General features: G+C 42.0%; 2 protein-coding genes across 2 annotated transcripts; both read left to right on the forward strand.

Moving 5' to 3' along the window:
* Positions 1–224: 224 nt before the first annotated feature.
* On the forward strand, positions 225–11,174 carry LOC130361985 (uncharacterized). Its single transcript, XM_056565785.1, has 2 exons — positions 225–1,437; positions 7,408–11,174. The coding sequence occupies exon 2, from the start codon at positions 7,458–7,460 to the stop codon at positions 9,993–9,995; it is 2,538 nt and encodes an 845-aa protein (XP_056421760.1). The 5' UTR covers positions 225–1,437; positions 7,408–7,457; the 3' UTR covers positions 9,996–11,174.
* LOC130361020 (posterior protein-like) lies at positions 1,415–3,678 on the forward strand. Its single transcript, XM_056563579.1, has one exon. It carries the CDS (start codon positions 2,020–2,022, stop codon positions 3,676–3,678), a length of 1,659 nt encoding a protein of 552 aa, XP_056419554.1. The 5' UTR covers positions 1,415–2,019.
* Positions 11,175–17,757: the final 6,583 nt, after the last annotated feature.

A 17,757-nucleotide genomic window follows, 5' to 3' on the forward strand; every position in this document is an offset into this window, starting at 1 on the left:
AAAAGAAATTCAAAAAGAAAAGAATTTCCTCTGTACTTCCTCATACAGCTGCTTAAAAGTACTGGAAGGGTAAAGATTTTTTAATAGAAGTAATTTACAGATCTGTTTAACTTTCTGGCACCAGATGATTAAAAAAAAAAATAGTTTTACACCGGAGTACCCCTTTAAAGTGTATGGAGTTTCCAAATCCTTTATAAAATTAGAAATCCTTGATTTATATCTTTACACACAAGTTTTAAAAGTATTACCATAACTTTGGCACAGCTCACTGATCATTGCTGTTAGAAGCAGATAGGCCGTTTTGTTTCCAAATTATTCTCATTTTACATTATACACTTTGTTGGAAGTCAACATTGGACTGATACAATCAGATATGGTGGGAAGACAGGATATGGGGAGTGAATATGCTTTCTCCCCCAGGTGTAAATAGAAATGTCAATAGGCCTGGCATCTGGACATCTTGTTTGATCCTATTGTAAGCAGCAGTATTGATAAGCCTGAACATTTGGTTTTAAACTGTTGGGAAGCCATAAACAACAATGCTGAACCACAAGGATAAAAGTGAGCCTCCTGTCCTGAGGAGATGAAAGCAGCCCCTGCGGTGTCGCACACAATGGACTACACATCTATAATGGAGTGAACATCCTGTTGGCATCAAGGTGTGAATCCCAAGGACTTGCATTTGTAATGGAGTAGACATCCTGTCACCCGATCAAGGTGTAATTCCCATTGACTTATCTGAGGTACAAGGGCGCCATCCACAGGAAGATGTACCTACTGCAACAATATTCAGAGACTGACCCGTATCTGGTTACTGCGAGTTGATTGGAGAGATTATAACAAAGAAGGCCGGACAATACCGGAGCAAAGGGTGGAGTTATGGGTGTGAATGTGGTTTGATGTGATATATATACTAGGCTAAATTGTATGGCAGTAGATTAGTATTAGATCTAGATACTAGGTTTTATATTTTATATGTTTATTAATGCTTATATTCTTTACCAAGTATAGGACATTGAAGGGAGGTTTTGCTATATATATTTTATTTTATTTTGCTTTGTAGCATTTCATGTTATTTTTCCTTTTGCTAAGTAAATAAGCTATTTCTTAAAGTCTGGATTCCTCATATTTCAAAGACTAATTCAGGATAGAGTAGGTAGCAGATTACAACAAATACAACATTTGGCACCCCAGCGGATCGTGGAATACAATACTCTACGAAGAACCCAGACGTTCAAATCTGCTTTATCCAGTTCCTGAAAGTCCAAGGAGTATCCTGCATGGTGACCAGACCAAAACCACTTCAAGAGAGACAGAGCGAGGGGAAATTTCCTTGGTGGATAAGTAGCATGCTGGTTCGTGGATACTAAAAGACACCTGAGAAATCAACCCGAATTTCTGGAAAACACTGCATCAATGAGCGGACGCGTTTAATTGGTGAGTATAAGTTCCTTTACTTGTATCGTATATAAGCAATGTTATGTTATGTGTGTTGTTGATAGTCTATGAAGTTCAGGCCTGTATAATTGTTAAAGTGTTAATTGTTGCCGGCAAGTTAGGGTTAGTACCCTGTTGACTGAAGTACTCATAGGATCTAAAGGATAAAACCAGACATCTCTGCGAGGAAAGTGAGGGAGAGTAAGCTCTCTGAACCTCATGTTAAGGGGAAGTAGCCTTATGCCTCAATAGGAGATCACTCTTGGCCTGGATCTTGGATCGGTAGTTGATCAGGTATATGAGGTACGGTCAGTCAGGAATTGGTAAGGTCATGAGACTCTGATAGTGATTTTGGAGTGTGAATTACCGTAGGGAGGATTATGTGAAATCTTTGTCCCTGGTGTAGTAAATTGTCATTTACTGTTTGTAGTAATTTTGTGTTTATTTGTAGTAAGTTATTACTCAATAATATAGTAATTATTTGAGATATCTTTGTTTCTTTGTGTATTATCATTTACTGGCTATAGTAAGTTGGTGATATCTAGTTATTGTTGTCTGTAGTTCTAGGAATTGTAGGTAAAAATGGAAATTGTAAATCAATTTGTTGGAAAGTATGCATCTGCTAGTTTTAAGATTTGTACAGATGATGCCTTGACACACCAGTTTAATGATATTATGAAACAATGTGATGAGCAGAATGCGAGTAGCAAACATAGAAAGGCGAGTAAAAAAGCAAAGAAAGAGAAATTAGCTAATATGTTGTGTATGTTAATGAAAATGAAAGAGATTGCAGAACAAAAGGAATTGCAATGGTATTCTGAAAAGGCTCAGTTAAGGGGTGAGCTGGATAAGGTTGAACAGGATATTACTGTGGCTATTGCTAGTGCTGGAAGTGATGGTTGTGAGTGTGAAGAGCTCAGAGAGGAAGTGGACAGACTGGTTCAACAGAATTGTGATTTGGAGGATGAAATACAGGAATATGAGGAAAGATGTAGGCTTAGAGATCTACAAATTGCTTCATTAGGAGAAAAAGAAGCAAAGAATGATGATGTTGTGAGAGCACTTAAGAATCAGTTACATGATGCTAATAAACAATTGGTTCATAAAGAGCATTGCAGTGGGACCTTGAGACCTCAGGAAAATGCAAAAGTTAATAATTGTTATTGTGGCAATCAAACACAAATGTATGGTTCCCCTGAACAGGAGAAAAGAGATAGGAAATGGGGGGAGGAGCAGCCTATTTGCACTGCAGATGATCTACAATCGACCCCAGATCATAGTTCCTCTCTCTTTATTCCTGTATCAGATGGAAGTAGACAAAGAAGGGATAGTTTGCATATTCATGGTAGCAATCGTGTCCAATCCACAACACTCTCTATACAGGACAAAACAAACCTATGCCAAATTTTGGGGAAATTTGATACTAGTGCCTCACCCATTAGTCTTTCCAATAGGTTGGAAGCTGTGGTTACGCAGTATAATCTCAACAATAGAGATGCATGTGCCTTATTTCGTGTATGGCTCCCATCTCAGCTTTGTGAGAAGTTGCAGCCTCCTGTGGGCACTCACAAAGGATTATCTGCAGAACTCAACTCCAACTGGGGAAATGCAAATGATAGGCTGAAAGAGTTGCATAGAGTGATGGGAGGAAGAGATACCAGAGGTACCAATGCCCTAGAGAATGCTAAGTTAAAGAGAGGGGATGACCCAATTATTTTCTGCAGTGAATATTTGACCATATTTCGTGCTACCTATAACTGTCCTGACATGTCTCCTGACGACAGCAGTTTTCTCTATTCAATGGCTAATAAATGCACTTTTGTTGACTATCCAACAAAGATTGCCTTAAGGAATGCAAATTCCTATCAAGCCTTTTTGAATATCTTAAAGGACTGGATTCAGGAGACTAGTCATGACAGCAAGCCCCAAAAGAGAATATCAGAGATAGTTAAGAATGAAGGCAAAGTGAGATTTATGGGAAAGTGTTACAAGTGTGGAAATATGGGTCATACTATGAGAGAGTGCAGAAGTAATAGGAAAGATAACAACAAAGATTTTATACCAAAAAAACTGCAACAAAAGCAAGGATTAAATAATGAAGCTGATAGAGTACCTCAGACTCCTGAAGCTACATTATATGGTCCACTTTTGAAGGAGATCAGGAGGATAGGCAAAGCAATAGCAGAGATGCCAGATGAATTAAAGGCCCCACCTCCAACAAATCCTTATATGAAACAATAGGGATGTCAGGCCCCTGTGTTGTCCCTAGTGTGCCAGCTAGATAGGGACAAGGGCGGTAGACCACGTATCCAGGGTACGGTAGGGGGCCATCGTACAAAGATTTTAATGGATACGGGGGCAGCCGTAAGTTTGACTAATTTGGATTTGACTGTGAACCCTAATGGTAAACACATTTTCCTAAGAGGCTTTGGTGGACAGCTGGTACCCTCTAAACAATCTGTGCCTATAAATATAAACATGGGAAACCTAGGTGTGGAGCATAGTCTGTACCTATCTCCAACACACGAAGGTACCATTATTGGCTCAGATGTGATGAGAGAACATGGGCTTGTTGTTGATCTGTGTAATTGGATGTTGTGGAAAGGATCACGATACAAAGGCTGCCTTAGGATGATTACTGACAACTATGGAATTGATGCGATCAAAAGTACTGACTCTCTGGACCCTGCTGCATTGTTAAGAACTGAGGACAGACAACTGGCTGATATTTTGTGGCAACATAACAATGTGTGGGCAACATCAAAAACTCATTGTGGCAAAGTTTCAAACATGGTAGTGATGGTAGAAGGCCCAGATCCCCCTCCCCAGAGGCAATACAAAATACCTCCTGAGTCCATTCCATATATCAAAAAAATACTGGAGGAACTACTGGCCCAAAATGTAATCAGGGAGTGTCAGTCAACAAACAATGCCCCCTTGTGGCCAGTCAAGAAACCAAATGGTTGGAGGCCTACTCTGGACTATAGGGCATTAAATAAGTGTACCCCTCCTGTTACAAATGTGGTCGCCAAAATGCCCGACATGATGACAATGCTAAAACCATCTTCCACGGTGTACTCATCAATAGATATCTCAAATGGGTACTTTTCAATCCCCATACATCCTGATTGCCAGTACAAATTTGCATTTACATTTCAAGGGAAGCAGTACACATTTTGTCGGTTGCCACAGGGCTTCAAGTCCAGTTCAACGTACTTCCATAAATGCATGGTTGAGATATTGTTGTCATTTTCGGAGCCTGACTGTATTGTACAATATGTGGATGACATATTGCTCCAAACTGACAACAAGGAAAAACACTACGTGTTACTGGAAGAGTTGTTGGCGCTTCTTGAAAATGCAGGCCTTAAGTTAAATCCTACTAAGGCCCAGTTAATGAAGGATTCAGTGACCTTCTTGGGAGTCATAGTTTCAAAAGGGGGGAGGATTCCTGACCCAAACAAGTGTGAAACTATACAGAAATTACCTAGGCCAAACACAAAAACATCCCTCAGACAATTTTTGGGAATGGTTGGATTTTGTAGGGACTTCATAGAGGGGTTTGCTGAGAAAGCCAAGCCGCTCTATGAACTCTTGAAAGGGAACACACGAGAAGCAGACCCCCTTGAGTGGATGCAAGAGCATGAGGAAGCTTTTGTTAGGCTGAAGATCAGCCTCACTCAGGCACCTGCTCTAAGCAATCCAAACCCAGATTTACCATTTGCAATACAGGTTAACGCCTCCAAGATAGCAATTACGGCTGTGTTGCTGCAGGAGAGACAAGGAAAATGGGTTCCTATTGGATACCTATCAAGGTTATTGAGTCCTGTGGAAATAGGATTTGAGGACTGTGTCAGGAATCTTTTGGCAGTGCACTGGGCAGTCATAGCTACAGAACACATAGTGGGGTTTGCCAAAATCATCTTACAAACTCCTCACACTCCCATCAAGATGCTCTTGGAGCGGACACTCAGTGGGGTGTCATCTCAAAGGGTAGCTAGATGGCTGGTAGATCTGACACCAAGAAACATCACTGTAGCGCACGGTGCCTCCTATGTGCTGCCACAATTGATGCAATACGAAGGCGAGAAACATGATTGTGGAGAGGTGCATAGGACTAAGACACAGGAAGTGTTTAGATTGACAACCGGAAAGGAAGATCTTAAAATTTGGGTAGATGGATCAAGGTATTGGGAAGAGGGACAGTTTCACACAGGGTACGCCATGTGGTGTCCACAGACCTATGAACGAGTTCTCATCAAGTGCCCAAGAAATTTCTCCGCTCAAAGAGCAGAGTTGGAAGCGGTAAGAGAAGCCATTTCTCACTTTCAGTCAGGCCCAATTGCTATCTTTTCTGATAGTGCTTATGTTACTAGATCACTAACTGAGTACATGCCTTTGTGGCACACAAGAGGATTTAGTGATGCATCAGGCAAGACACTTGCGCATGGTTCAGTGTTGAAGGGCATTTGGGACAAAGCCTGTTTAGAACCACAAAGAATAGCAATAATAAAGGTAAAGGCACATCAGAAGGGCATGGATGAAATTACAGTTGGCAACAATGAGGTAGACAAGCTAGCAAAAGAAGCAGCAGTCATGGGGGCCAGGTGGACTCCCTATGATATTGAGGGAAGGCAGGCCTGGGATGAACATGACAGTGAGGACAGAGACAAAATCGATGTAGAGCTTGAATGCCTGCCTATTGTTAGAACACCAACACCATGCTTAGCAGCGGAGCAGGATAAAGACCCTAAGTTGCAGCAAATCAAATGCTCCATTAGGGAAGAGATAGCACCTATACCCCAAAACTACATTCTCCAGGATGATCTGTTGCTTAGAGAAACCTCAGACGGCCCTAGATTTGTGGTACCATGTCAGTATCAAAAGGACATTGCAAAAGAAAACCATAGACTGACAGGTCATATGGGCACTGAGGGTACCTTAAAATTTGTTCAAGCAAAATACTGGTGGGAGAACATGAAAGACACTGTTCTGGGGGTTATGCAAGAATGTTTGATCTGTGCTCAAATGAACCCAAGACCAAAAGGACAAAGGCCTGTGCTGTCCAGGATACCGTTGGCAGAAGGACCATGGGAAAGGTTGCAAATTGACTTTGTTGGTCCTTTGCCCAGCGCTCCTGGAGGGTACCGATATTTGCTGGTGGTAATTGATGTGTTTTCTAAATGGGTGGAAGCTTTGCCCATGAGGAAAGACACTGCAGCAGCAACAGCAAAAGCCCTATGGAGGGAGGTCATCTCAAGGTGGGGATTCCCTAAGGTCATAGAATCAGACAGGGGCACACATTTCACAGGGAAGATCATGACAGGCATGTGTGAGATGTTGAATGTTGAACAGAAATTTCATGTACCATATCATCCCCAATCATCAGGGATGGTAGAAAGAATGAACAGAACGCTAAAGGAAAGACTTAAAAAAATGGTATTACAATCTGGAAATAACTGGTTATGCCACTTACCCACAATTCTAATGGCCATACGGGGTACAGAGGCAAGAGGAACCTCAATCACTCCATATCAATTAATGACTGGTAGGATAATGAACCTGTGCCACCCTGCAGACCCACAGCTTAGTACACCAATGAGGGAGAGTGCCGAGAAAGAAAAATTCCTTACACAGTTACAGGACCAAATACAGAAATATCTGCACTTTGCAGCCTCCAATATGGCACCAAGGGCAAAAGAAGAATCTGGCAGGCCACCGATTAAACTAGAAGTAGGAGACAGGGTAATGGTAAAGAACTTTGTGCCTAAATCTTCATGGGATGCAAATTGGATGGGCCCTTTCCTGGTGACAGTGAAACTGAGTGATCAGGTTGTAAAGGTCAAACGAGTGGACAAGAAAGGGGTCAAATGCATGAAAAGAAGGGATATGGATATGTGGGTTCATGCAGATCAATGTAAAAGAATATAACTGATAAGAATGTGATGCTTCTCTTGTTCTTTATTCCAGGATCCTACATGAAGCGTGAATTAACAGGCTGAAATTTCCGGATTCTGGATATGGAGATTACAACAATTTTGTTGATGATTGGCATCACCCATGCTATTGGATTGCATGATTTTGAACAATCAGGGGATGAAGACACACATATGTTTCCAGATGGTGAACATGAAAAGGCAGTATTTATATCACCTGTAACAGCTATGGATTTGCCACAAAGTGATAATAGCCACAAAGTCAGGAGTAGGAAAGTGCGACTCATTCCGGAGGGAAAAGATGCTTCTCAAAGATTTTATAAGAATCCGGGTGGGCAATTCGAGTACAGTGTGGTTTTCTCTTTTGGGAGGGTAAATCATAGTTCAAGTATGGGAAGGCTTGAATTAACACATGGTGCGCAAAACATTTTGCCAGAATCACTACAACCATTCATGATGGCAACAGTGTATGTGAATGATACTGGTTATTGGCTGGGAGAAGAGTCTGACTTGCCAAATGCAGGTGAGCAGAAAGGTATTCAATATGGAATATTTAGTGACAACTTGAGAGAAGGAGAATATTTGTTTATGTGTGGCATTTATTGGCACGATAGTATGCACCCAAAGCTCATACCAAAAAATATTAACATGGCTTATAGTAAAACAGGCCTTGGTGGAACCACAGACATGAGCATGTCAATTCAGCGTGGTGAAAATTATATTATTGGTACAATGTCCAAATCATATAAGACTTATAAGGAGATGGTTGGTCACTGGACATGTGGTGCACCAGAAATAGAGATTGGGGCTATGCATATTATTGATGCCAATCCAGATTATATTAGACCATGCACAAACAAAGATTCTGAGAATGCTCAACAGGCCTCACATTTGGAGATAGGACAACCATTTCAAGTTAACCTAGACTCTGCCCAGACAATGGCTAGTGGTGTTCAATATGCATTTGTCACATGGCGGTTCAATATTTCTCAATGGCTAATCAGAACCCATTTTCCAACATGTACAGGGCATACTCTAAATCAGGTACGTTCCCTCTATCAATGGCTAATTCCTAGAAGCACAAGGGCAAGCAATCACTTGATTAGGACTGGGAAGAACAGAGGAAAAAGGGATATGTTCAGTACAATATTGGGTGGGGTAGGAGCTGGTATGGGACTCATTAATCAGGCAGATATCAGTGTCTTAAGAGCCAAACTTGCAGCCATAGCATCTAATAGTAAAAACGGGTTTGAGGTACAGAGGGAAATTAATCAAGTCATCAGCAACCTACAGCGAGGACACATAGATACTAATATTGGAGTAACAACGGACATTATTCAGCATTTTAAGGTGTTCGTTGAAAATATGCAGACTTATGGGAGAAATATATCCTGGGCTCTGGTCTGTACACAAGGGCAGGTGGAACTATCAACTAATATAAAGTTGGCAATTCAAACCTTATATAGTGGGCAGTGGCCATTTGAATTACTATCTCAGGCCACAGCTGCATTACCGGAGCTCCTCAAATTCACAAATTCTAAATGGTGGGCCAACGCTTGGATTGGTTGTAGTAATCACAACGTGGAAACGTGTTATGCCTCTTCCCTAATTCCGTACACGAGTTCCCCTTTAGAGGTTGTATATAAGGTCACTTCAATTGGTATTTTAACTGGAGGATCCACACTATTACATCCAAGATTAGACCATCCTCAGGTTATTAGGAAAAATGGATTGTGGAAACAGGTTGATATTTCCCTCTGCCTTCATAGAAATCAAGATATCTTGTGTACACCAGGCCAGTATAGATTGGTGGAGGACAAGTGTTGGAACAATGCTTCGGTTTGTGTTCTGGATGGGGAGTCTATTGCAAAAGACAAGGCACCAGTCATGTACTTAGGACATCAGAGAGTCTGTTTCTTTCTATTAGACATCACCAATGTAACTTTGATCACAACACACTGCTCAATAACAACACCTGTGAATAGTGGTGCATGGTGCACGCTTGGTAACATCACTGAGATCCAAACACCAAGTTGGAGATATGTGCTTCCCATCATTGCAAACTTGTCTGTGGATATTAGATATCATAACCCCGCCAATCTTCAAGCGCTAAAATTGGGAATGGGGAAAGAGCTTCAGGATTTGCTGGTCAAATTTGATAAAGATGAGTATTTGCTTAAGAAACTACAGCAAGAAAGAGCTAATGCTACAATCCTAATACACCATGACCAGAATGAGCTAAAACACATCACACATCTGTTAGAAAATAATGCTAAGGGTTATTGGTGGGAGGTCATATTTGGGCATTCAAGTGCAGCTAATGGAATTTTGAATTTTTTAATCCATCCAATTGTAGTATTGCTCATTGTTGCTGTGGTTTTATCCCTTTTGCAAATTTACATGTGCTGTATGACACGATATCTATATAAAAAGATCCAAGTCCTATCCATGGAGATAGAAACACGAAATAGATATAAAATTGCATCGTATGAATTAGATGTACCATTAAAAACAGAGGAAAATCTTGTAAATTGTGACAACTGTGGCAGAAAAGGACATAGCAGAACAAACTGCCTAATTCCTGAACGACACAACAAATGTAATAAGAAAGTGAACATTTAATTACTTCAAGCATGAATACTTGAATTATATTTTATGGTGTGTTTAGTAGTGTAGTTGACATATGTATTTTAATTTTGTTGGTGAATATGTATTTGTAATAGTAATTCAAATTTAACTCCTTCAATGTCCTAATAGAAGTTTAATTTGTATGAAAACTAATTGGAATGAGTGGAAATTGATGAATGGTGAGTGACTGGGTTCACCCTTTCTCTGTTCGGATAATGATGGACCGCAAGGTTGAAGAGGAATATGGATCATGGAATTCTCATCGTTGGTGTGTCATTCAGACACAAAGGGGCATATGTTGGAAGTCAACATTGGACTGATACAATCAGATATGGTGGGAAGACAGGATATGGGGAGTGAATATGCTTTCTCCCCCAGGTGTAAATAGAAATGTCAATAGGCCTGGCATCTGGACATCTTGTTTGATCCTATTGTAAGCAGCAGTATTGATAAGCCTGAACATTTGGTTTTAAACTGTTGGGAAGCCATAAACAACAATGCTGAACCACAAGGATAAAAGTGAGCCTCCTGTCCTGAGGAGATGAAAGCAGCCCCTGCGGTGTCGCACACAATGGACTACACATCTATAATGGAGTGAACATCCTGTTGGCATCAAGGTGTGAATCCCAAGGACTTGCATTTGTAATGGAGTAGACATCCTGTCACCCGATCAAGGTGTAATTCCCATTGACTTATCTGAGGTACAAGGGCGCCATCCACAGGAAGATGTACCTACTGCAACAATATTCAGAGACTGACCCGTATCTGGTTACTGCGAGTTGATTGGAGAGATTATAACAAAGAAGGCCGGACAATACCGGAGCAAAGGGTGGAGTTATGGGTGTGAATGTGGTTTGATGTGATATATATACTAGGCTAAATTGTATGGCAGTAGATTAGTATTAGATCTAGATACTAGGTTTTATATTTTATATGTTTATTAATGCTTATATTCTTTACCAAGTATAGGACATTGAAGGGAGGTTTTGCTATATATATTTTATTTTATTTTGCTTTGTAGCATTTCATGTTATTTTTCCTTTTGCTAAGTAAATAAGCTATTTCTTAAAGTCTGGATTCCTCATATTTCAAAGACTAATTCAGGATAGAGTAGGTAGCAGATTACAACAAATACAACACACTTCTGTGCACTCACAAATAAAAAAATACTAAATAAGGAAATAAAGAATCTCAACGTGTTTGGTTTTCTTTACAGTGGTTACCTACCTGCCGGCCTCCCTTGTGTCAATGTGCTATAATGAACAACTGATTGTCGCCTGTTGCTAGGAAGCAATATACAGAATGGATGACATCAAGAGATGAAAAATGGGTCTGAAGTCTAGACACATAGTCAAAATGAATGTTAAAGGGGTACTCCACCCCTAGACATCTTATCCCCTATCCAAAGGATAGGGGATAAGATGTCAGATCGCGGGGGTCCCGCCGCTGGGGACCCCCGGGATCTCTGCTGCAGGACCCACCTGTTGCGGCTTCCGGAAACACTGAAGGCTTCGGCTCCCAAACCCGTGTGATGTCACGCCCCGCCCCTCAATGCAAGTCTATGGGAGGGGGTGTGACAGACGTCACGTCCCCTCCCATAGACTTGCATTGAGGGGGCGGGCGGAGTCGTGACGTCACGATCTCACGTCACCGTGGTCGGGAGACGTTAGGAGGAGAGCCTCCAGCGCTGCCGGAAGCCGCAACAAGTGGGTCCTGCAGCCGAGATCCCGGGGGTCCCCTGCTGCGGGACCCCCGCTATCTGACATCTTATCCCCTATCCTTTGGATAGGGGATAAGATGTCTGGGGGCAGAGTACCCCGTTAACAGCATTTTATTTCATAACATCTTCAATGTGATTTCCATCATTTGTGATGCAAGGTTACATTCACATTGCTAGATACACATGAACCCAATGCAGTACCTCTACATTTCCGTCAATCTGAGCACGTGTTCACTGTTGGAACCCCTCAGAGAGTCCTTCACCTCGCCTTTCACTTTGAAGTTGTTAGGGAAATTCAATGGATCCCTTTGAATATGTTGTTGAGGCCAAATTGGAAGTTATAATTGATCAGGCATGAGAGAAGAATAATGACACAGAGCTGGAGCTGTATGCACGATCTTCTGACATTTACAGTGACCCCCCGACCTACGATGGCCCCGACATGCGATCATTTCAACATACGATGGCCTCTCAGAGGCCATCACATGTTGAAGGCAGCATCAACATACGATGCTTTTGTATGTCTGGGCCATCGCATAAACGGCTATCCGGCAGCGCAGACTGCTTCAGCCACCGCCAGATAGCTGTTTACGGTGCCCCGTGTGCTCCGGTGATGGTCACTTACCTGTCCTCGGGGCTCCGGCGCGTCCTCTTCGGGATCCCCTGCATCGTTGGCGCTCTCCATCGTCGTCATCACGTCGCTGCGCACGCCGTCTCGTCTTCCAATAGGAGCGGCGTGCGTAGTGACCTGATGGCGGCGACGGAGAGCGAGGATGCCGGGGAAGAGGCCTTCCCAGAGCGTCGGGGACACCCCGGGGACGCGGCAACAGCGATGGAAGGCGACATCCAGGGCAGCGGTGACTGTCCGGAGCAGCGGGGACACGTGAGTATAACCTCCAATACCAGTGGTCTTCATCCTGCGGACCTCCAGATGTTGCAAAACTACAACTCCCAGCATGCCCAGACAGCCGTTGGCTGTCCGGGCTTGCTGAGTGTTGTAGTTTTGCAACATCTGGAGGTCCGCAGGTTGTAGACCACTGTCCTATACTTTACGTTGCAGGGATCCCTCAACATACGATGGTTTCAACAAACGATGGTCCATTTGGAACGGATTACCATGGTATGTTGAGGGACCACTGTACTAAAAACAGCTGGATTCTTATAGCATACAAGAAAGGATGGCACACTGCCAGATTATACCTAGTTATAGTACTTGCCTTATCTTCTAAAAGCAGGAAGGACTGGATGTGTGTGTCTCTTCAAACTAGACAGCCTTGAGACTTCCTGCAAACTCAGCAACTATGGCCTTGAATCACAGACTTCCTTGTTATAATTGCTAGTAAAGTTCATATTTAGTTCATAATGAAGGAATAAAGACAAGATGGCTGATGATATACAAGATGGCGTATAAAATATAAAAAGAGTAATATAAAGATGTATGACAAGCTGACTTCCCTCACAATCCCCCATTCAAAATTTAGAAAACATGAAGACATGATGGATCCCAGGTACTTCAGGGGTTCTAAACCACACCCGCTGGACTTTCCATAATTATCACTTCTTTTCTTCTGCCAGGTTCCCCAATTTCCGATGTCTTCTGTTTTCTCATTTTTGATTATTTCATTCTCAGGAATGAGGGAATCCATTCTTTATTCCATAGGAGTCATACTTTGGTTGTCTTTGCATATATGAGCAACATAGGTTAAATAACTTGAAAGCTGAGTATATGCAAAGCAGTATAATATGCATGTTATGTTACAAATATATTTTTTTCATAATACCTGAAAACCCCCTTCCCAAACCCTTGAACTAGTTGAACGAGTCGCACCCCACCAGGAATCTCATTTCTTTTTATTATGTTCATCATACTTCTGTCTTAGTCCTTGTATGTCCTGGAGTGTCCTACGGGCTTTTACATTTCCGTCAGTGTCCATGTAATGACAGCAGGCTGGTCCTACAATTTGGCACATACCCCCTTGAGCTCCTGTCAGGTAATCTAGCACTAGTGAATGTTGATTGATCACCACTATCAGCTGATTTTGCACCGGTATGGACAGGGCTGCCATCAGAAATTCCGTGGCCCCTTACACAGCTCAAGGCCTGCCCCCCCCCCCTCCTCCTCCTCTCCCCATGGCACATGCTAGATGTTATTATAGTATCGGGCTCAGAAACATTAAATAATACCTCCACTTCAGGGCGTCTTCCCTGTTCGGAGTTGTTCCCTTTTCTCTTCTCCATCTGTTCTGGGTCATCATGAAGACGTCTCCCGACCACAACTTATCTCCACTGACTCTGCCAGCCAAACATTTTAGGCTTCTCGCTACAGCAAAATCCTCACCTTTATACAACCTCCGTATATGTATTATATTGCCCCATATACAGTGGGGATCAAAAGTTAGGCACCCCAGGTAAAAATTTGTATTAATGTGCATAAAGAAGCCAAGAAAAGATGGAACAATCTCCAAAAGGCATCATATTACAGATTAGACATTCTTATAATATGTCAACAAAAGTTAGATTTTATTTCCATCATTTACACTTTCAAAATAACAGAAAACAAAAAAATGGCATCTGCAAAAGTTTGTACTGCCCCCTTTGGCAAGTAGCACAGCTTGTAAACGCTTTTTGTAGCCAGCCAAGAGTCTTTCAATTGTTGTTTGAGGTATCTTTGCCCATTCTTCCTTACAAAAGTCTTCCAGTTCTTTCAGATCTCTGGGCTGTCTGTCACGCACTGCTCTTTTAAGGTCTATCCATAGATTTTCAATTATGTTGAGGTCAGGAGATTGTGAAGGCCATGGCAAAACCTTCAGTTTACGCCTCTTGATGTAATCCCCCATGGATTTTGTGGTGTGTTTTAGGATCATTATCCATTTGTAGAAGCCATCCTTTCTTTGACTTCGGCTTTTTCTCAGATGTCATCAAGTTAGCATCCAAAATTTGCTGAAATTTTATTGAATCCATTTTTCCTTCTCGTGAGATGTTCCCTGTGCCACTGGTTGCAACACAACCCCAAAGCATGATTGATCCACCCCCATGATTAACAGTTGGAAAGAGGTTCTTTTCATTAACTTCTGTTCCCCTCCTTCTCCAAATGTACCTTTGCTCATTCCGGCCAAAAAGTAAAATTTTAACCTCATCGGTCCACAGAACTTGCTTCCAAAATGCATCAGGCTTGTCTATATGTTCATTTGCTAAGTTCAAATACTGATTTTTGTGGTGAGGAAGTAGAAGAGGTTTTCTTCTGATGACTCTTCCATGAAGACCATATTTGTACAAGTATCTCTTTATAGTGGAATAGTGTACCACAACTCCAGTGTCTGCCAGATCTTTCTGGAGGGATTGTGCAGTCAAACGTGGGTTTTGAATAGTTTTTCTCACAATCCTGCGAGCTGTTCTGTCTGATATTTTTCTTGGTCTTCCAGATCTTGCTTTAACTTCCACTGTTCCTGATGACTGCCATTTCTTAATTACATTCCGAACAGAGGATATTGACATCTGAAAACGTTTTGCTATCTTCTTATAGCCTTCTCCAGCTTTGTGAGCGTCAACTATTTTCAGTTTCAGATTTCTAGACCACTGCTTAGAAGAACCCATGGTGCTGATTGTTGGGGCAAGGTCAGATGAGTCTGGGCATTTAAAACCTTTGAGATTGACATCACCTGGTCTTCCCAGATGATGATTGAGAACAATCCATGACACTGGCAGGTCTCAGCTTTGCAAAGGGGGTAGTGCATGCTATAAATTCTGCAGGGTGCCCAAACTTTTGCAGATGCCATTTTTTTGTTTTCTGTTATTTTGAAAGTGTAAATGATGGAAATAAAATCTAACTTTTGTTGACATATTATAAGAATGTCTAATCTGTAATTTGATGCCTTTTGGAGATTTTTCCATCTTTCCTTGGCTTCTTTATGCACATTAATACAAATTTTTACCTGGGGTGCCCAAACTTTTGATCCCCACTGTATATCCCTCCGCGATCTCCGTGCAGCCGCGATGTGACGTCATGCCATACACCCTTCTATAGACATGAGTGGAGGGGGTGTGGTGTAATGTCACTAGGGGGATGTCACAAAATGTTCAGAACGGCGGGTGCTGCACGGAGATCACGGGGGTCCCAGAGGTTGGACCCCACGATCAGACATTTCATCCCCTATCCTTTGGATAGGGGATAAGATGTCTAGGGGCGGAGTACCCCTTTAACCCCTTAAGGACGCAGGACGTAAATGTACGTCCTGGTGCGGTGGTACTTAACGCACCAGGACGTACATTTACGTCCTAAGCATAACCGCGGGCATCGGAGCGATGCCCGTGTCATGCGCGGCTGATCCCGGCTGCTGATCGCAGCCAGGGACCCGCCGGCAATGGCCGACGCCCGCGATCTCGCGGGCATCCGCCATTAACCCCTCAGGTGCCGGGATCAATACAGATCCCGGCATCTGCGGCAGTGCGCGATTTGAATGAACGATCGGATCGCCCGCAGCGCTGCTGCGGGGATCCGATCATTCATAACGCCGCACGGAGGTCCCCTCTCCTTCCTCCGTGCGGCTCCCGGCGTCTCCTGCTCTGGTCTGTGATCGAGCAGACCAGAGCAGGAGATGACCGATAATACTGATCTGTTCTATGTCCTATACATAGAACAGATCAGTATTAGCAATCATGGTATTGCTATGAATAGTCCCCTATGGGGACTATTCAAGTGTAAAAAAAAATGTAAAAAAATGTAAAAGTAAAAGTAAAAAAAAAGTGAAAAATCCCCTCCCCCAATAAAAAAGTAAAACGTCAGTTTTTTCCTATTTTACCCCCAAAAAGCGTAAAAAAAATATTTTATAGACATATTCGGTATCGCCGCGTGCGTAAATGTCCGAACTATTAAAATAAAATGTTAATGATCCCGTACGGTTAACGGCGTGAACGAAAAAATAAATAAAAAGTCCAAAATTCCTACTTTTTTAATACATTTTGTTAAAAAAAAAATTATAAAAAATTTATTAAAAGTTTTTTATATGCAAATGTGGTATCAAAAAAAAGTACAGATCATGGCGCAAAAAATGAGCCCCCATACCGCCGCTTATATGGAAAAATAAAAAAAGTTAGGGGTCATCAAAATAAAGGGATTATAAACGTACTAATTTGGTTAAAAAGTTTGTGATTTTTTTAAGTGCAACAATAATAGAAAAGTATGTAATAATGGGTATCATTTTAATCGTATTGACCCTCAGAATAAAGAACACACGTCATTTTTACCATAAATTGTACGGCGTGAAAACGAAACCTTCCAAAATTAGCAAAATTGCGTTTTTCGTTTTAATTTCCCCACAAAAATAGTGTTTTTTGGTTGCGCCATACATTTTATGATATAATGAGTTATGTCATTACAAAGGACAACTAGTCGCGCAAAAAACAAGCCCTCATACTAGTCTGTGGATGAAAATATAAAAGAGTTATGATTTTTAGAAGGCGAGGAGGAAAAAATTAAAACGTAAAAATTAAATTGTCTGAGTCCTTAAGGCCAAAATGGGCTGAGTCCTTAAGGGGTTAAATAGGATCTGTGGGCAACCCCCAAAAATTTACATTTTGCCATTAATAGCTTAGGGTTTCCTGGTTACTCACCTTTTTAAAGTTTCTTAAAGGAGATCTGTAGTGCTCTGAACTTCGGATAGGGGATACGTTTTAGATCACGGGGGGTCTGAGTGCTGGGGCCCCATGCGATCTCCTGTACGGGGCAGCGGCAATGTACAGGAAAGGGGGCGTTCCGTTCCCGCAAGATGCAGCAGCAGGAATGCCCCTCCCTTCAGATAGGGGATAAAGTTCAGAACACTACAGATCTCCTTTAATACGCCATCCTGTTCCCGAGATTTGTGAATTTATAGTTTGTGGGGCAATCCTGGGAATCAGAGTAGGGAAAATAGGAAGGTGTATGGTACAACTATCTAATAGTTTTTCTAATGTGTAGCTATGTATTTATTAATTTATTCTTTTTGAACGTTCCTGGGATGTCTATATTGGTTGCACACCCTTCCTGTATTGTCTGTGTAT

The sequence above is a fragment of the Hyla sarda genome, chromosome 3, assembly GCF_029499605.1.
Source record: "Hyla sarda isolate aHylSar1 chromosome 3, aHylSar1.hap1, whole genome shotgun sequence".
Classification (NCBI taxonomy): domain Eukaryota; kingdom Metazoa; phylum Chordata; class Amphibia; order Anura; family Hylidae; genus Hyla; species Hyla sarda.